The sequence below is a fragment of the Mus caroli genome, chromosome 1 (genome assembly GCF_900094665.2).
Source record: "Mus caroli chromosome 1, CAROLI_EIJ_v1.1, whole genome shotgun sequence".
Lineage (NCBI taxonomy): Eukaryota > Metazoa > Chordata > Mammalia > Rodentia > Muridae > Mus > Mus caroli.
In genome coordinates this window covers 86275302-86296115 of record NC_034570.1, presented here as the reverse complement: position 1 = coordinate 86296115, position 20814 = coordinate 86275302, and the positions used below count along the sequence as shown (strand labels likewise).

Below are 20814 nucleotides of genomic sequence, written 5' to 3'. Positions count from 1 at the left end.
ACATGAAAGCAGGCTGACCCAAGCCATGAACTCAAGCCAGTAAACAGCACCTCTCCATGGTCTCTGCATCAGCTCCTGCCTCCAGGATCCTGCCCTATTTGAGTTTCTGTCCTAACGTCCTTTGGTGATGAACAGTCATGTGGCACTGTGAGTGTCTCCAAGGTCATGGTGTTTTATCACAGCATTAGTAACCCTTAGACAATCAGTTACAGGCTCAGGAAAGAGACCTACGTATTTGGTCCTTTTATACATCCAGTACCCAGTCACCAAAGCCAGCAGTATCTTGGACCCTTCCCCTAAAACCACAGCCTCTGACAAAGTGTTTCCCATGATGGGTGCAAAGCTGGGTCTCATGCTGACCATGTTAACTCAGCACTGGCCAAGTAAATATCCAAGATGCCTCAGTAATGGATATGCCCAGATTTGCATGTGGAAGCCCTAACCCCTAACCTGACTGTTTGGGGGCAGAGTCTACATGGCTGTAATTAAGGGGAAGTAGGAGCTTATGGCTGGGACCTTCAGGATCAGTTTTAAAGAAGTCCTGGGGACTGGGATGTAACTCAGTTGATAGAGCACTTGCCTAGCATGCTCAGAGTCCTGTATCTCACTACACTGGCCAGCCTGGCTTGCAACTAGCTATGTAGACTAGGCTACCTACAGCTCAGGGAACAACCTGTCTGACTTCCCAGGTGTTGGGATTTCAGGCCAGAATTCCAAGCTAGTCAAGGCTACAAAATGAGATAAATACCAGAGAATTCCCTTTCTACCCAGCGCCACACATACTGTCACATGGGCACACAGTGAGAAGGCAGCAGCCTATATAAAGCCTTTATCAGATATCAACCTTGCTTGCACCTTGATTTCAAACCTTCAGAACTGTGGGAAATAAATTCTGCTAAGCACCAGTCTGGGGCCTTTTTGTGTATGTGTGTGGAAACTGCCCAACCAGACTAGGATGTTCTCAAAGGGATGCTACTGTTCTCAAGAATTCATGCACGGGGCTGGTGAGATGGCTCAGTGGGTAAGAGCACCCGACTGCTCTTCCGAAGGTCCAGAGTTCAAATCCCAGCAACCACATGGTGGCTCACAACCATCCGCAACGAGATCTGGTGCCCTCTTCTGGAATGTCTGAAGACAGCTACAGTGTACTTATATATAATAAATAAATAAATCTTTAAAAAAAAAAAAAGAATTCATGCACACATCTTCCCTGGGAGTCTGGAAATGCAGTACTGGCCACTGACCTCCCTGAATACCCAACCAAAACCAAACTCAGGGTCCTAGGTCTATAGGGTCCCTCTTGGCATCCTTGACTCTGAGTAACTGAACATGACATATGCTCACCTCTGACATAGCACAGGGATCAACATACCTGTTTTCAAAATGATCTACTTTCAAATGTTTCTTCCCAAAAATACTTTATTAAACAATATATCCATAATCCATGATCCAAAAATACAGATATACATCTTTACATTATTTAATAAAAAGATTTACCATAGTATCTCTCCTTTACAAAGGGGACATAGGTAATAGTTCCTTGAAAATAAAATGTGACATTCCTGTTAAAGCTGGATCATCCTGATGGATGGAGTGTGGCGAAGAGCAACGGCCACAGCACATTCTGAGGGAAAAAGACACTTCTTAGACCTCCCCCGCTTTAAAGCTCCTCTCGGCACAGGCAGTGAAGACCAATCAATCTCTGTTCATAGAAAACAGGGTTTCAAAGCCTGAAACAAATGTTCCTCACTGTTTGATTTCAAACCCTTAAGACTTACCTAACCTCCCAGCCCTCTAACAGGGCCAACCCTGGCACCGCGATCACATGGAGAAGTTGCTCTCTGGACGAAGCATCCCCGCCAAGGCCTTCTGGGGTCAGGTGAGGGATAGAAGGCAAGATGCTGTATACACAGGAGCAAGCAGGTGCCCACTTCCCCAGCCATCCACAAAACCTCACACCACAGGGCTCTTCACTGTAGAGTAGAAGACACGGCTGGCAGCCTGCCTCCTACTGATCCCACCTGCTGGATAGGCGAATGGTCAGTGCTGCTTGGACCATCACACCACTAACATGTTCACAGATCTAGGGGCTCAGTTTTTTACTAATTCATCATGCTTCTTCTATAATAAACTACTGATAATGTGCACAGAAAACAAGAAAGATGACCCCTCCTCTCAGCAAAACACTCCTGTACTTACAGGGGGAATTACACAGGGAAGACCCAGCCTTGGCTCAGGCAAAGCAGCTGCCAGCTGTGGGGATCACTCTACCCACTCTGTTGATGAAGCAAGGACAGCTTAAGAGCCAGGTCTCGACCGGCAGGCATGAGAGTGTCTGGTCCAGCGATGGAGACACTCAGGCTTCTGGAGCAGGGCTGAGCGGTGTGCTCATGGCTTCTCCACATCTGAGGCGGAGCTGGTGCCAGAACGCTTCTCCTAGAGTTCCCTCTTTGCTTACACACAGCAGCAGTGGGAACAAGCCTTCCACCAGAGTACCAGCCACAACCCACAGATTTTCCTTTCTGCTTTCCCCCCATTTTGTTGCCAGGGATCTAACCTAGACCATCACTTTTGGAAGGCAGCTTTGTTCACCTACATACGGCCAATGCCACATTGCACTTCACACACGTTAGGCATGGTTTTCACCATGGAGTTAAATCCCCAAACTCATGAATTCTGGTTTTTTGCCAAGCTATATGCATCTTATTTTCATGACATTATAACTGTCAAAAAGCAGATAATCATAGAAACTCACAAAATAAATAAAAATCAGAAGCCAGTATGTAGGGTGGCCCCAGGTAGAAGACCTCAGGGGAAGAGCCAGCATGACCTCAGGAAGCCAGAAGATGAAACTCATCCAGCCTCTAACACCTCCACCAGTAAACGCCACTTCTTCCTGATCATCAAAGGACTCAGCTGCCTCAGGCTGAATCTCACATATTAACCCAGCTTCTAAGGCAAGATCAGATTAAAAACGTCCTGTAGTTACAGAAACTAAAAAGCAGTCCAGACACGGTGGCGGCCATCTGTGGTCCCAGCACTGCCTAGCTCCAGCAAGATGACTGCAAGTTCAAAGCTTTATTTTACATAATAAAGCCCTGCCTCCCAATAAATAAATAAATAATCTAAAATTTAAGATTAAAAGGAAGCATGAGGCCTGACCCCAAGCACTGAAGAAAGAGAACATATGGTAAAAGAATAAAGAGAAGGCTGGGGTGTGACTCAATCTGCAGAAGGCTTGCCTAACACAGAGTTCTAGGTTGGAGCTGGCGGTGGTGGGGCATGCTTCTCTAGTCCTAGCACTTGGAAAGCAGAGGCAGGAGAATCTCTGAGTTGGAGGTCAGCCTGGTCACATACATACACTGTGGGTTCTAGGACAGCCAGAGCTACACAGAGAAACCTTGTCTTGAAAAACCAAAAAAAAGTTCTGGGTTTGGTCCCTACCATTGCAAAACCAGACCTTACTGGTGCACACCTATAACCTCAGCATTTGGGAGGTGAAGAAAGACCAAAAGATCAACGTTATTCTCAGCTACATTGTGAGTTCAAAGCCTGCCTAGGATACATGAGATCTGGTCTTTCGGGGAGGGGGGGTTCCACACAACTTTTAAAGGCTAAGTTATGTCTATCTAATCTGACCCTGAGAGGGGTCCCCAAGAAGAATGCCAGCCCCATTCCCAAAGCTCTTCCTAGCCTAGAGACAATCTTGTGCACTTGCCTATCAACGACAGCTAACCTGCCTAGTACCTACAGCCCAGGAAAGGTCAACACAGACCAACTTATTCAGTAGCACAAACACAAGCCACTCCTGTCTTCCTCTTTCACTAGGATAGGCTATGCAAGACATCGTCCAGTAAGAACACGACCATGGTGACACGGGTATGGGGCAGAGACAACACCCTTCTGCTTTGTTTGTGACCATCAGAAGAAAACAATGTGCCTGTCATTATATAAAAAGCCAGCCTCTTCTTACATCAGAAATTGCATAACCCAGCTCTGTCTTGCAGGTCTTTTTCTGAGGTGAGGCCAGGTACCAGTTGGACTCTTTTAATTCTTCTCAGAGGGCCTGAGTTACTGAAGGACATGCCAGAGGAATTAAGTCAACAGTAGCTCTCAGGATCCTGTCACGCTTAAGGAACCACCACAGATGCATTTCAACAGGCCCTGTGTATACATCCCCCAACTATTTCACGACAGTTCAACACTGGTTTTGTGGACAGTGGTCAAACAAAGAGTACACTCCAGTTTCCTCCCTTCATTCCAGAACTGCTATTGGGCACACAGAATCACAAATCATGTCACATAATCATAGTCCCCTTGAACATAAGCTGCTGGCCTAGTGGGATGCAACACAGCAGAGTTCTACAATCAGCTCACAGTAGACAGACTCACTTCATAGACACACAGACCCATGACCTTCATGCTAGTACAATAATTTCATCTTCACAGTAAAAAAATATAGGCGGGAATCCCCAGAGAGCTGGAAGCTCAGCCTGGCTGTCTGGCTGTCCGCTGTTGGGCAGTGCTGGCTGTGGTAACTGACAGTCCAAGGCTAACGGAAGCTCAATCTCCAGGGAGGGCCGGAAGTTCACAGGAAAAGGTGGTGCACAAAACGACGGAGGGTACTTCCACCTGGGAAGAGCCCCCCGGTCCCTTCCAGACACATCAGAGGGATCTTGGCCAAGAGTGCCTGGTCTCCAGTAAGGGTCAGAGCACAGCATGGGGCAGTGTCTGACAATACTTTACTCACAGAGCACCAGCTGTGCTTCCATGCTGCCATAGACAATCCTGGAAACCATGGACACGCAAGGCTGACCCTCTAGTCACAAAGCAGTGGCAGTGTAACAGGTTAAAATGCATTCACCCTGCACCATGCACTTTGCCTACAGCTCAAACTGACACACATCACTGATGGTGTGGCCATTCCCAGTGCTGGGAGGTTGAGGGATGGGGAGCCTGCTCCTAAAGTCACTGTGGCAAGTCCCTGTGAGATTGTTCTGTGCAAATGGTGCAGCGGCTTCTTGTTTTAGGAAATATCCAAAATTACAACTGGCCACTGAATTATTAAATATCAGTCGAAATAAGGTAGTTTTAAAATGAAAGATCATATTGCAACATGAGTGAGGAAATATATTAGCTTGCTCTTCAGTCTGGCACAGCAGCCTCTTCTTTACTTCTTCTTCCTCTTTTCCTGAACACATCGTGGACAAAACCTGTGACGAGAAAGGCGTTGGGATCATCGTTTCTCCTGGAGCACAGGACCCCAGGTAGACTTCCTGCATATCTCAGGGTGTCTGGACTCTGGGAACCAAGTGCCAGAGAACAGCTACACCGAGTAAGAGGTGCTCTTTCCTCTGGGGAAAGCTGACATTTCAACTACTGGTTTGAGCATATCTGAAGCTGACTAATAATACCTATCAGCGCAGCCTGGGGACCAAGTTGGTAAGGCTGGCCATAATATGGGGTGTCCACTATAGAGCTGACACCAATAGCTGGCTGGCAGATTGGTCATACTCAAGACCACGTGTACAGATACAAGCCTGTAAGCCAGTGAACAACAGCTCCTGGCACAGCTGGACTGGGCCCTATATGGGTCACACAGGTCACACAGTGCTATGGTTCAAGCACACAGAACAAACACACATCAGAGATTCAGTGTTCACCAACACTCAAGAACGTAATAGCCACTCATGATCCAAAGGGACATTCTAATAAGTTCCCATGTGAGAGACAACTCTAATCCACGTAACAGCTATCATCACACCCCTCTGTACTAAGAAGCTCTGAGCACCTAGGCCAGTACTACAGTGACTGTGTCTCTCTGAGGAAGCCCATTCTGGTAAGCTACGCAAAGACTGCACTGGAACCCCATTCCCCAGTTCCTCTGTCTGGCTTTGGGCCCAGCACATGAGGCGGCTGTCAGGCCTCCAGACTCTCAGAGGGAGCACCCCAACAGCTTTGCCAGTGCGGTTAGACTCCCCCACCTGGAAATCCCACAAACAACTCACCGCATCTACCTTGAACTCAAAGTCAGACCCCACGCCTCACATGGTCGCTCTTTCCCTAGCCCAGCTACACGGCTACACGGCTGCTCACATGCCCACCACCACCGCAGCCCAGCCAATTCCCACAAGGCACAGGCACAGCCAAAGGGCCTGCCATATGGGTCTTTAACATGAGGTTAACACTCACACCACACACATCATCAGGGCACTGACCAAAGCCCTTGCTGCAGAGCAGGCACTCTCCTTTCCTAGCTGGCTCTCCAACTGGCCACAGGCTGATCTACACACTGAGACTGTTACCATGAGATGCTCCGAGTGCTCCTCTGAGAAGGGCTGGGTTCCTACTACTTCTTTTTTTTTTTTTTTAAGATTTATTTATTTATTATATGTAAGTACACTGTAGCTGTCTTCAGACACTCCAGAAGAGGGCATCAGATCTTGTTACAGATGGTTGTGAGCCACCATGTGGTTGCTGGGATTTGAACTCTGGACCTTCGGAAGAGCAGTCGGGTGCTCTTACCCACTGAGCCATCTCACCAGCCCCCGCACTACTTCATTTTAAGAATATGCACCCACATTTAACTCAAGTCAACACCACCAGGTTCTCAAACCTCGGAGACATGCTGAACACTAGTCTACTGCTGAGCAGATGTAGGACGGGAACAAGAATACACAAGCCTCCTCTGCTCTGTCAGGCAGAGACCTGCGGGAGCAGCAGCAGACCCTGGCCTGGCATACTGGATACACACCAGGATGGAGGGAGGGAGCCAAACAGCTCTTCTTCAGAGAGTACCAGTATAAACAGCATATAAACCTGGGTAAGCTGGGAAGCAGATCTCTCTAAGTGTACCACCACCACAGCCCCTCCCCAGCCAGGACCAATGTTGCAGAAATAGAGACATACAAGACCCAGAGCACCAGACACACTTGCCCAAGGGCAGTCACTCCATACTAACCACTTTCCTTTGGGCTTTGTGGTGAGATCCACGCAGGCAAAGTGAAACCACTCAATGGGACACTGCAAAGCAAGGGGGAAAGCCTGTGTCACACCCATGTATGCTCCACATTAAACACAGAAAGGCCAACACCCACCCATCTCTACAACATTTGTCCCCAAGTATATGTGTTCTTCACGAGCCACTCACATCCGGATTGTCACAGCCGATCATCTCCCCGTAGGACACCTGGTGGCACAAGCAGTATGTAGGCTCATTCGGATCCACAGGCATGTCCAGCACATCAGAGGGGTGCACAGATAGGATACTGTCAGTAAACTCAGACCTGACGGGAAAGAAAGGATCTGATGAGCACAGGGCACCAGGAAGAAGGCAGGAAACAGCATACAAGGCCACACTGTGAAGGCCACACTGCAGCCTTTCCACCAATGGCCCAGGGCTCCTTTACCCTGCAACAAAGGATGATTGCAGCTTCCAAGGAAAGACTCTACAATGACTCTGAGCTAATGACCATGTATAAACTTACTTCCAATTTTCTTGTTAACCTATCACTGAGGTACAAGCCTCAAACCTTCCAGCCAAATCTCTCCTAAGAATTTATAATGAGAACAATATGGTGTGCTAATGATCAGTTGAAGAGATTCCCTTGGACTATTCCCAGCCACACACCCTGGGGCAGCAGCAAACAGCAAACAGAAATCACACTGCCCTCACACCAGCCGAGGCCCCAGTGATCACTCAGAACCCACTACACAACAACAACCATCACTGTCTACTGGGGACATAGACCCCTCCCCAACAGGACAAGGCTACTGCTTTCTCTGGGCCCCCTCCTGATAGGGACATGGAGCCCTATCAGCAGACAGCTAACATTTGAGAAAAGTCCATTTGTGTCTCACCCAAGTCTGGCCTAAGGGTTGAGGCAGGCATTCACCAGGCCACTACAGCCAATAGACTGCTCCTTCTCCCGTGAGAAGGGACAGTGTATCCTCTGCACTTACGCAGGTATCCTCACCCCAAACAATACACTGGCAGCCCCTCTTACCTGCCTTGGGTTCCACGTATCTACCCACTAACTCACCCAGCTGCCCACCAGGGTAACAAGAGCCAGTATGGTACACACTGCCCTGCTCACTCATGCACTAATGCCTACAGATGCCTCTGGGCCTCTATACAGTGGCCTAGTGAGACTCCTGTTCTGTAATTTCTGCCTGCTCAGTCCAGCACCACCCTCCACCCTCACTGTAGAGCTGGACATTAGACTTGCGGGGGCAGTCTAGACAGTATAGTCCCTATACCTCTATTACCACTATCCCTATCTGCCGCTAAACCAGGAACATATAGTGATAAATACATGTGGCCAGTCCCTATGAGGGAAATGGCAAACAGCATAGCTGCCTGGGCTCCTTGCCTTTCAATTTCCAAAAGTTTGCCCGGGCCTTTGCAGTTACTGCTGATGCACGTGGGTGTGCATCTACAGTCCAGCCCAGCACCTCAGGGGCTCGAGAAGTGGGGCCTCCCCATAGCAGGAAACCAATACCTCCACTCACCTGTCTCTCTGAATAGAAATGTCACAAGAACATGTCTAAGTCCTAGCGCTCCACAATACTGTTTGTAAGCAACTCCCAAGAGCTCCTTCAAGCAGGAAACTTTCTTTTTTGTTTGTTTGGTTTTTTTGTTTGTTTGTTTTTTTCGAGACAGGGTTTCTCTGTGTAGCCCCGGCTATCCTGGAACTCACTCTGTAGACCAGGCTGGCCTTGAACTCAGAAATCCACCTGCCTCTGCCTCCGAAGTGCTGGAATTAAAGGCGTGTGCCACCACTGCCCAGCAGGAAACTTTCTTTAAGATCTGTGACTCTGTGTCTTGCCTCTTGGCTTTCATGGCCCTACCATCAGTAGCCAAGGCCAGGAGTGTGCCTGGCTCTGTAGCTCAATTCTATTGGCTACCTCTGTACTTTCCTATGGGAAGTTCCACCCAACAGTCACAGCCAGTCAGCTGTCACGTGACCTAGAGCTCAGCATCTCCAGGTTCAGTCAGTGAGCTATGGGGTCACCCATCTTTAAGGCAGCACTTGGAAAGCTGGGACAAGAGGATTCCAAGTTCAACGCCAGCCTGAGCAATGAAGAAAGTTCAAGGGCAGCTTGTACACACTAGTACCTTGTCTCTGACAGAGACAACAAAAGACAGAAGAGAGCAGAAGAGGACAAGAAGACAGCCTAGGAAGTGGGACCCAAAGGTAATCCCTGTCCCTTGGGCATGTGACTTGTTCTAGCTCTTGGCTAGGTAAGCTTTCCTCCCAGATGTGGCCAGGAATCTCGCACTAGACATGGCCACTCATGTGATTCCCTAACAATCCAGGTAGGGCAGAAGGAACCCAGCTGCTTATCCAAGCTTTAGAATAAGGACTACAGAAGAAACTGACCCCTTGGTTCCCACACGTAAGCCTTGGCTTGCCAGAAAACATGGCCCTGGGGCAGCTAAGGAGCTGGTATTGACTCTAGCTCACAGGACCCAAGATGGGAAACAGATGGTCTAACAGTCCTAGGAGAGGAACTCTGTGACACCCGTCATCTGGTCAAGTGGTCACTGACCCACAGGAACCTGACCCAGCACTGCTCCAAGTCCCCCATGGAAAATGACAGCTATCACCAAGCTGGAACTGAAATATTTAGCTTATCTCATCTAGGTAGTGATAGGGACCAGGACTATACAGCACTCCAGGTTAGCAACAGGCAAGTGAAAGCCTGTTCAGGTTCTGAAGCCACACTAAGCTACCTCCAAGATCCAGCAAGGGCAGGATTCAATAACTCTTGCAGTCTCCAGATGCCTGCTCTGTAATCAGATGTCAAGGCCCGACCACACCCTTTGTTCCTCAAGTCTGCCCTGTCTCAACACAAGTAAATCAGGATAGTGTCTACACTGACATTCAGGGACAATATAAAGTCAATGCAGAGCAGGTGCCCCACCACTGTCACCATTCAGCCACTACAGCAGGCAGCCCAGCAAATGGGCCTATAACACGATGGCTCCCTGGCTCCCATCCAAGGAGAAAGTGAACAGCCTGCCTCAACTGTACGTTTTTAGGAGCAGTTATAATGCCTGAGGCCTCAGGAGGATGCCAACCTGTGGGCACTGGTCTCCCCACCACCTAGAAACCCCTCTTCTGGGCTCTTCATGCTGAGGACACTCTGTGAAACACTCCATAAAGAGAGCAGCAAGAACGTCTATGCAAACCCAGAAGCAACAAAACCACAGAGCCTCTGGGAAGGAGCAAAGACATCACACTGCCACCAAAAGCTCAGAACCACCTCTTCTAGGCAGCAGGATACTGGTGATCTATAGTGGGAGAGGGCTTTCTCCATCTGCTGGATTTGGCAGGACTGGTGGCCCAGCTACCAATGTGACACTTTAGGACCTGCATGTGGTAGCCATCTACACTCAGAATATGTACCAAATGTGGGAACTAAATGAGAACACTTAGACAAAGGCAGAGTGACAATTCCCTCAGCTCTGGAATCTGTGAGACCAGGGATTGTTTTCACGCCCAGCCTCCCTCAACCCACAAGCGGTATGGGCAGGATGAACTGGAGGCAAAAAAGACAGACTGAAATCGAGGGCAACCTGTGGGAAACCAGAACTCCCGACTGAGAGCCAGGGCAAATTCCCACAATTCCTGAAGGAGGGTTTGTGGAGCAGTACTAGGCAGACCCTGGCTCAGTCTGCCTGAACCAGAGAGGAAGAAGTCACCCTAAGGGATCAAGACGGTCACTCTACAGTTTTTATAACTACAGCCACGTAAGTCATTTTAAAAGAAAGCACTGGGCAGTGGTGGTACACACCTTTAATCCCAGCACTTGGAAGGCAGCAGCAAGCAGATCTCTGTGAGTTCGAGGCCAGCCTGGTCTACAGAGCAAGTTCCAGGACAGCCAGGGCTACACAGAGAAACCTGTTTCAAATAACACCAGGCAAAGCAAACCCTCTTACCCGCTTTTATGTTTCTTCTTCTTTGGGGTATCCTCTTCTGACGTCCGCCTGCCTCGGCCCCGGGAGCTTCTTTTTTCTTTCTGACTCCGGCCTTCTGAAGAATAAAGACCCCCATTATTCTCACAGAACAGACCAAAGCAGAGAAAGATCCATCCCGATTCATTGACCATCGAGTCCCTAACACATTTAGATGAGCCTTCAAAGCTACAATCACAGTAAACAGAATGGCAGCCAACTTGCTTTTTAAGCTCCGCGCTCCAGTGCTCTCAAAGTCACTTCCATCCATCCTGTCCTTCAGGTCAGCCTCAAAGCGCGCCAGGTCAGCATCAAGTCTTCGGATGTGCTTATCCACCTGCAAAAAGACACTTAAAAAGCTGACCTCAGGGTAAAAAAGAGGGCTAGGGATACAGCTCGGTGGCTCAGCCTTTGCTTTGTGTGCAAAAGCCCTGGATTAGATCCCCCAGGACCCCAAGAAAACTCGAGCAAACAAAACATGGTTTCACCAACAAGTAAGAAAAACAGCTCCCCCCACCCCCTCAAAAAAACAAAATCATGGGAAGAGGCCCAGATGAAGACCCCAGTGTGTCTTTTCTAGGTGCTCCAAACTCCTATTCCAGATACACATTTCTACACACCTTACACATTTCCATGCACCCTTACACACTTGCACACTCTCTCCTTCGGGGGCACAGAAGGCAGCAGGAGGCTGCACTGGCCCCTGCACTCACCATCTCGTAGGTCTGCATGGCCAGCTGCACCTTGTCATCACTGTACTCCTTGCACTTGCTGTAGGCGCTCTGGATCTTCTGGAGGTGCTCCACACGCTGGGCTGACGAGAGAGTCTTCACTGTGGAAATATACTCTGCAGCCAGGATGTCGATCTCTGCTTTCTTATCTAATGAGGACAGGTGACAAGCGGAAGTAAGAGGCAGTGACAAGCATCTAGGAAGCTGGCAAGAGCATCGCTGGCCATGTCACTGTACGATTTCTGGACAGCAGCACACCCATGTGATCCCCTTGCCTGGTTCCTGTTGTACAACTTAGTCATATAGCCAAAGGAGTGAACAACACAGCAAGACACATAGAAACATCCTGCATGCTTCCATGAATAGCAACGGCAGAGACATGTACAACTCTTTGCTCTGACTGAGAAGTGGGACTCTCTGTGGTTTCAGGGAGAGCGGTTACTCCCACAAAATTTCCAGGTACCACGGTGGGTCTCTTCAGCTAAGAGGTAGGAAAGAGAAGCTGGCCTAATGGCAGCTGTGAACTCATCTATAAACGCTTTATAACTGTCTGAATGTCAATCATATTTCCAAGAAGTGAAGTCTCCTCGTTTGGAAATCACAGTGCTTCTAATCTGTAAACAGTCCCAGCAATGAGCAATGTTGTCCCAAAGAATGCCCCTGTGAAACTTAAAAATCTCAGAGAAGGGCTGGAGATATGGCTCAGCGGTTGGGAGCACTGACTGCTCTTCCAGAGGTCCTGAGTTCAAATCCCAGCAACCACCTGGTGGCTCACAACCATCTGTAATGGGATCTGATGCCCTCTTCTGGAGTGTCTAAAGACAACTACATTGTACTCGTATACATAAAATAAATAAATAAGTCTTTTTTAAAAATATCTATCTATCTATTTATTTATTTATTTAATGTTTATGAATACACTATTGCTCTCTTCAGACACACCAGAAGAGGGCATCGGATCCCATTACAGATGGTTGTGAGCCACCATGTGGTTGCTAGGAATTGAACTCAGGGCCTTGGGAAGAGCAGTCGGTGCTCTTAACTGCTGAGCCATCTCTCTAGTCCCAATAAATAAGTCTTAAAACAGAAAAATCTCAGAGAAGAAAGCTGGAGAGACGGCTCAGAGGTTAAGAGTACTGATGCTCTTCCAGAGAGCCTGGGGGTTTCAACTGCCAACACCCACAGAGTTGTCCCTCTCTTCCTCTACTACCAGGGAGTCCAAAGCCTTCTTCTGGCATCAGACAAACATGTGACACACATATGCAGGCAAAATACCCAAACACATAAAAAATAATTTTAAAAACATTCACATTACACTGGAGATGGTGGCATGTGCCTTTAATCCCCAGCACTTAGGAAATGGTTATCTGTGAGTTTGAGGCCAGACTGGCCTACAAAGCAAGTTTTTTTTATTTATTTATTTACTTACTTTTAAAGATTTATTATATTTATATGAGTATACTATTGCTCTTTTCAGACACACCAGAAGAGGGCATCAGATCCCATCTCTCCAGCCCCAAAGCAAGTTTATGACAGCCAGTGCTGCTGCAGAGAAACATAAAATAATGGTTGAGATTTGGTGTATTGCTATGTATTGTAATGCTAAATTCTGTATCCCAAGGTCCAGTTGCCTCAGGGTGAATTCTCTCAAGTATGTCAGCTTTGGTTGTGCAAACCTTGCTACTTAAAGCTATAGGTTGAATAAAAATGCCTATAGCCTGTAGCCAGGCAGAAGAGACGTAGGCGGGGCTATGGTTCCTAGGCTTAGAGTCAGAGGCAGGGATCTTGAGGGGGAGAGGAAAAAGGTGCTACAGAGGAGATGGATTGTGAGCACATGGTCATGAGGGCCCACTTGTTGGAGTAGAAGTAGCCCAGGCAATACATGACAACTCGGAGTTACTGACAGGAAGTAGACAAAATACAGCACAGAAAGTTGATATCTGCCCAGCTCTAGTGCTTTAAGGCTTATTAAAAATACAAAGGTCTTGTGTCTTTTACTTGGGAACTAAATGATCAAAGGTGGGGTAGATATCCACTAATAATATTGACTGTAACACCTATCACAAACAAATATATATATAATTTAAATCTCATTGCCAGGCAGTGGTCATGCATGCCTCTAATCTCAGTACATAAGAGGCAGAAGTAGGCAGATCTCTGAGCTAAAGGCCAGTCTACAGAGTCAGTTCTAGGACAGCCAAGGCTACACAGAGAAACCCTGTTTTGAAAAAAACAAATGAATCAATAAATAAATCTCAAAAGAAAAGAGAACATTTCTTTTCTCATTTTTATCAAGATTTTTTTATTAGTTTTTTTGTTTGTTTTAGTTTGGTTGGCTTTTTGAGACAAGGTCTCACTATGCAATCCTGGCTGTCCTAGAGCACTCTGGTTAGACCAGTCTGGCCTCAAACTCTCAGAGACTTGCCTGCCTCGGCTTCCCGAGTGTTGGCATTAAAAGTCTGTCCCATTCTCATTAGTTTTTAATGTGAGCATGTGTGGACATGCGCAAATGAGTAACCAAGGAGGCCAGGGGTGTCAGATCCCCTAGAGCTGGAATTACAGGCAATAGGGAGCCTCTTGAGGGTGCTGAGCAGCAAATTCAGGTCTTCTACAAACCCAACAACCACTGAGCCGTCTCTCCAGCCCCTATACCAAAATTGCTTAATTTCAGAACCTAAATAATATCAGAGTTCTCAAGACCAGCATGCAGGTCAGGAGACAGCAGTGATATTCTCGGCATTCTCTGGAGCTCCACACCCAGATAAACAGCACTCAAATGAAGGCTGGGACAACTACTCTTCACACGAGTGCTGTCACCGCAAGTCACCTCTATGGCAAACTGACTGACCTGTCCTTCTAACTTCCTGTCAAAACAAACGGAGCAAACCAAAAGGGAGGACTTCCAGATCCAAGGAACAGGGTTCTCCAAAGAGAATGTCAACAGAGATTTTCAAGAGCAGCAAAGAAAGGTGGGTGAACACACATTAATCAACAGCCTGGGAAATGGGGACCCTCCAGTGGGACCTCACTCTGACAGTTGAGGGGTTTGGGGGTGGCTGGAAGCAAAGGACAGAAAGTGGGAAGCAAAGAAAACAAAGTTATCAGTAACTCCAAGGAAAACAGTTATTCAGAAAAATCCTGTAAGAGCCAGGCTTAGAGGTGCACACCAGCGCAAGGAGGCAGAGGAGAGTATCTGTGAGTTCAAGGCCAGTTTGGTCTCCAGAGTGAGTTCCAGGACAGCCAGAGCTACACAAAGTAAAACTGTCTCAAAACACAATAAGTCATGTAAGCACAACACAGGCCTGCCCTGCAAACACACCCTCTTCACCAGGGGCTAAAGTAGACCACACCCCGGAGACAGGCAAAGCGCTAGCGGTCCAGAACATCTTCGTGTTCACTCGGCAGCACATGTACTAAAACTGCAATGATTCAGAGAAGATTGGAGTGGTCCCTGCACAAGGATGACACACAAATTCATGAAGCGTTCAAACTTCAAAACAAAACAAACCAAAAGACATCTTCACTGCCGTAACAACACCAGTCTGGAGCTGTCTGAAAATAAGAAAAAGCAACAAGAGGATCCAGCATCCAGTGCTGGGTGACAGGCAGGTAAAGGAGCTTGCCACTGTCAACCTGACCACCTGAGTTCAATTCCCAGGACACATGAGGGAAAGAAAATAAACACCTCCCACAAATTGTCCTCTAAACCTCACAGAGACTGTTGGGAGCGCACATGCACATACAGACACACGTACACAAAAATCATCAAATAAAATCACAAGAAAAAGAAGCCTAGTGTGGTTGGTGGCGCGCACCTTTAATCCCAGCACTCAGGAGGTAGAGACAAGTGCATCTCTGGTGAGTTCCAGGCTAGCCTGGTCTACACAGTGAGTTCCACCAAAGACAGGAAGGAAGGAAAGAAAGAAGGAAGGAAGGAAGGAAGGGTGAGCAACAAGAGCATGTTGCTTAGAAGTAGGGAGTTGAAAGCCTGGCAGGACAGCACTTGCTACACTCCCAGTACCTGAGAGATAGAGGAGGTAGGATTAGGCCTTGGCTACACAGCAAGTTCAAGACCAACCCAGGCTAGGAGACCCCATTTGAAGGGGTGGAGGGACAGACAGTGAAAATGGCTCAGTGGTTGAAGGTATTTGCCATCAAGCCTGATGACCCAAGTTCAATCCCTAGAAAGAACAGATTCCCAAAGTTACCCTCTGATCTCCACATATGTACACTCTGACAGAAACACATGCGTATAAGTACACAAACACACACAAATAAATTAACTTAAAAAAAAGTGAGCTGGCTGGGCGTGGTGGCACACGTCTTTGATCCCAGCACTCAGGAGGCAGAGGCAGGCGGATTTCTGAGTTCAAGGCCAGCCTGGTCTACAAAGTGAGTTCCAGGACAGCCAGGGCTACACAGAGAAACCCTGTCTCGAAAAACCAAAATAAAAAAAGAAGAAGAAGAAGAAAAAAAGAAAAACCAATAAAATAAATTTTAAAAAATAATTAAGAAATGTTTCTAAGTATGAAAATATCAAAAGACAAAACATTACTAACTTTCTAAACATTGGTGGAATATTCCTAATCCACCAATGAAAATATGAAAATTTGTTTTCATTTTACGTACATGTTTCGTCTGCATGTATGCAGATACACTGTGTGCATGCCTGGTACCTGGTGAAGGACCTGGAACGACAGTTGGATGTGAAAAGCATGTGATTCCTGGTACTGGGCCCTCTGAAAGAACACTTCTCCTGACTGCTGAGACATCTCTCCACCTCCCCTGAGACTGTCTGAACGCTGACAAGATGCCATGACTGGAGAGCCCACACCTGACCTCAGGTGAAGGCCATTAACATGCAGTTTAGCATAAGCATGATTTCACACACACAAAATCAATAGCAAGGTGATAAAACTGCCTTCCAGACACACATTTTCATTTGTTTAGACTTGAGTTGCACTCCCAACATAGGTCACTACATAGTCCAAAACTGAAAAACATAAAACCCAAAATACTTCTGGCCCAAAGCATCTTGGAAAAGGAACAATCAACTTATAAAACAGCGCAGAAATAGAAAAAAATTTTAAAGAAATGAACAACAAAGACGCTGACTGCAAAGGACAACAGTTGAAGAGGTAAGACAGGAACCTATGCGGGAACGGGAGAGCAGAGCAGTGGTGGACACATGAAATCCCAGCACTCGGGAGGCAGAGGCCGGTGCATCTCTGAGTCCGAGGCCAGCCTGGGCTACAGAGCGAGTTTGAGGCCAGCCAGGGCTACAAGAGATAGGCTAGGGAGATGGCTCAGAGGCAATGAGAGCATACGGACACGAGCCTGAGTCCTCTAGGACCTCTAGGACCACACTTAAAAGCCAAGTGTGGTAGGACGTGCTTCTGCGATTCCAGTGCACTTACTGGAGATGGGCGGCAGAAACTGGAAAATCCCAGCCAGCCTGGTATATGCAGCAGTGAAGATGACAAGAGACCACCTTTCAAATAAGGTGGAAGATGAGGTCTGAACCCAAGGCTGATCCTACAAGAAACTAACCCTGAATTAAAAGTATCAGCATTGCTCCTCCTTCCCAAATACGTGGAAGGCTATGGAAGGTGCACTGAGAGTTCAAGGCCAGCCTGGGCTACAGAGTAACACCCTGTCTCAAAACAAACACACACAAAAATTAGGCATGATAGTGGACACCTTTAATTCCAGCATTCCAGAGGTAGAGGCAAGTGGATCCAAGTTTGGGCCTGGACTGGTCTACACAGCCAGTACATAGCAAGAACAAAACAAACAAAAAACAAAAAAAGGACCAGCACTCCTTCCACGACACTGTGCAATGCTAACCCTCCACTATACAAGGTCCCTTCAGGGCCCTGAGACACCCCACGCCCGCTCTTGTCTCTCTCTGGTGAAAACCCAGCCCAGGCTACACCCACCTTCTGTTCTCTGGTCTAGCTCTCGCATCAGCTGGAAGTTCCTCTGAAGTTCACAAGGAAGGTTCTCGATGCCTGAAAGAGACAAGAAAGTTGCTCTACTTCTCAGTACGACAAAAACCTGCCTCCGTGGATGGGAGAGAGAGACGGCTCAGCTGTTAAGAGCACTTACTGCTCTACCAGTAATCTCAAGCTCAACTCTCAGCACCCACGAAAAGCTCACAGCCATCTGTAACTCTAGTTTGAGGGATCCAATGCCCTCTTCTGTCCTTGGAGAGCACTGCATACATGTGGTACACAGACATACATGTAAAACACTCATATACATAAAATATACAGGGCCTTACACCAAAGCCTACAACAGCAGGCTTCATCTATTTCTGTCCTAGTTTGGGGACCAAAATGATTAAGACTTTGTAGGGGCTGACAGTTTCAGAAGTGCCAGAAGCTGGAGGATGCAGAAACCTGGCCCCCAGCAGACACAGGCCGGGAAGACAGCTCAGACTCCTCCCCTGAACCACACCCTCCCTCGCCTCTAGGTCACACACAGTGAACTTCATCCTCCCAAGCTCAAGCCAGAACCTGGGTCCTCCTTGATCTCTCCAACTTTGTCCAGATTCCTACAATGCCAGGAGCTGCAGACCATGCAGTCTCAAAACACTGTTCTCTCGGCAAGGCCCAACATACCAGTCTCTAGTCACACACTGCTATGAGCACTGGAAAGGCAGCCATTGGCACCGAGCAGGTCCCATGAGCAGCTCACCAGTCCCTGCAGTTCGAGTGAGCTGGCTGGCAAACCAACCCCTGCGGCTTTTCTGCCCACACTGCATCCCCTAGTGCAGATATGCCTCAGTCCTTAAGTTTACAGAAGGTTCCAGCTGCCTCTCTGGGTCTTTCTGCACTCAAATATCTCCACAGCCGACAAGGCCGGCATTTTAGGGCTAAATTTTATGAAACTTGCTGTTCTAAGCCTGTAACTTCCTGAGCTCACCAAGACATTCCTATCTACAGCTTGACTCCAGCAACCCTGTCAGCTACTTACCCTTCTACCCTCCAGTTGCCCTCTCTACTCTCAGATAGAGAGACCTTTATCAGCAGTTTCTGGATCTATATTTACCCATGCCTTAATCTTGGGATATATATATATATATATATACATATATACATACATACATATATATATACACATACATACATATATACATACATACATACATATATACATATATATATATATATATATAAAGTGTGCCCCAACTAATCAGTGAGTTGTAGAGAAATAGGGCTCCTGCCAACGCATGGGTGGCACAGGGCAGGTGGAGAGAGCAGAAAGGGGCCATCACACAATGCCAGCAGTGAAATGAACTCGCCTCCTCAGAATGCCTACTGGATGGACATCAGAATAAAGATAGTTCACCTTGGAGTCCCACTGCCCAGGGGAAAATATGGCACTCCACTGGCTTGATCTACCTCCCTCCAAAGGGTCTCAATTCTTCCACTATAGAGTAGGAAATAGTCCTCCTCCCAATTCTTGCTGGGAGCCAATCTCACCGTCTATAAATAGAGTTGCCAATGTCTGGGATGTCAAAGGTCAACCCGTTATACAGAGCATCCTCCCTTACCGGGCTGGCTCGTGATAGCACGAGTTCCCTCGAAAAAGGCACCCCCACTAGCCTGGAGCTCCTTCCTACAGCTCCACAAGCAAACACTGTGGCTTTGGCTCTACAGCGGGATTTGAGCACCACAAGCCGCAGGTGAAGAAGGGGCGGGCCTCCCCGCAACCTAGACCGAAGTAGAGAGGCGGGAACAGGGGCGTGGTCAGCGTCGGGGGTGTGGCCGAAGCGGAGAAGGCGGGCTGAGCCCCAGGCCACACCCCTCCGTGACGCACCTGGAATTGGCGCGGCGGAGGCGGCGGGACCCCGCGCCGCGCCCCACGCCCTCCATCTGCGGCCCCGCCCCAGACCCGCCGTGAGCCCCCACAGTCCCCATGATCAGTCCCCATCCTCCTCCGCATCCCGGAGCCCCGCACGGATCGCGGTGGGCCGGGGGCGGCGGCGGCGGCGCGGACCCGCGCGGGCGGCGGCTCGGCCAGAGTGCTTACTGTCCAGATAGTGCTCCAAGTACATGGCAGTCGCCATCTTCGCCTCGGCCACGCTCGGGGTCTGCGCGAGCGGGCGGTGCCGCGGACTCGGGGCGGGGCGGCGCCGCGCGCTCACTATTCATGAGCCGCGTGCTCCGATTGGCCGGAAAGTGGGCGGGGCAACTCAGGGACCACCCCTAGGCTTCCGGCCGGCTGTGGTCGCCAGGCGGCGCTGTGGAGCTTGCCCTGAGGGGACGCGGATGGGCGATGTGCTCGGTTCGCAGTTTGCAATGTGGAAGCTCTGTCTCTGGCCCAGCCGGATTCCAAGCCTTGGCAGGGGACTCCGCTTGCACGTGTGCTGGCGCCAAGCCTGCCAGCGACACCTGCCGCTCTTCCCGCGTTGTTCAGACACCCGCTGCCTGTGGTTTCTCCTGGCTGAGGGGGTCACAGGCATCGGTTAACTTCCATGCTCTTTGTGGCTGTCTGGTCCCGAGAGGGGCGTGCCCACACTGGACCTCGGTTGCCTTGACTCGCACTTCGTGAAGAAGCCACGCACCCCTCGATGCCCGCAAAAATACATTTTACATTCCTACGGCAACTCTGTTACAGTTAATGAAACAATATAACTAAAATCCAGGGTTTACCATAGAGTCCACTCTTGGTGGGCTCTAATATTTCTGAGAAGTATTAAGTATCCCCCTTATAGCATCCTGTAGAATATTTTTCACTGCCTTTAATTCCTCTGGTCTATTACAATAGCGCGCGCGCACACACACACGCATACTTGTAACTAATAAACGTTTTAGAGTCTCTGTAACTTTGCTTGCTAAAATGCCATGTAGATGCATTTTACAGTATAGAGTCTTTTCAGACTGGCTGCATTTATCATTTTTCAGTTCAGGTTCCTCCATGTCCTAGTAAGTCTTGATAATTCACTTTTTACTTCAAAATTATTCCACTGTGTAATTACCAGTTTATCAGTTTGCAGTGTTGGAGGACATCCTTAGCTGCTTCCATATTTAGGCAAATGTGGCTAGAGCTGATACAATCATTTGTGTACAGACATAGTTTCCAACCCATTTGGGTAAATATTGACTTCATGTTAAA

General features: G+C 48.3%; 1 protein-coding gene and 1 non-coding gene across 2 annotated transcripts; one reads left to right on the top strand and one right to left on the bottom strand.

Annotated features, from left to right (window-relative positions):
• Nucleotides 1-1401: 1401 nt before the first annotated feature.
• Nucleotides 1402-19806, bottom strand: Ing5 (inhibitor of growth family member 5). The gene is made up of 8 exons (XM_021170935.2): nt 19729-19806; nt 17631-17702; nt 11674-11840; nt 11186-11297; nt 10946-11039; nt 7151-7286; nt 6962-7023; nt 1402-5213 (listed from the first exon to the last, which is right to left on the bottom strand). Exons 1-8 carry the CDS (start codon nt 19763-19765, stop codon nt 5171-5173), a joined length of 723 nt encoding a protein of 240 aa, XP_021026594.1. The 5' UTR covers nt 19766-19806; the 3' UTR covers nt 1402-5170.
• LOC115032372 lies at nt 15082-15187 on the top strand. Its single transcript, XR_003838051.1, has one exon. It is a non-coding gene; the product is annotated as a U6 spliceosomal RNA (small nuclear RNA).
• Nucleotides 19807-20814: the final 1008 nt, after the last annotated feature.

Bases quoted from the DNA above. Each gene is read 5' to 3' on its own strand.
- Ing5 (XM_021170935.2), bottom strand. From the start codon at position 19,765: ATGGCGACTGCCATGTACTTGGAGCACTATCTGGACA. The intron at 17,703-19,728 runs GTAAGCACTCTG...TGTCTCTTTCAG, and splicing joins CTTGGAGCACTATCTGGACA to GCATCGAGAACCTTCCTTGT. The intron at 11,040-11,185 runs GCAAGTTGGCTG...TTTATTCTTCAG, and splicing joins TGGAGCGCGGAGCTTAAAAA to AAGGCCGGAGTCAGAAAGAA.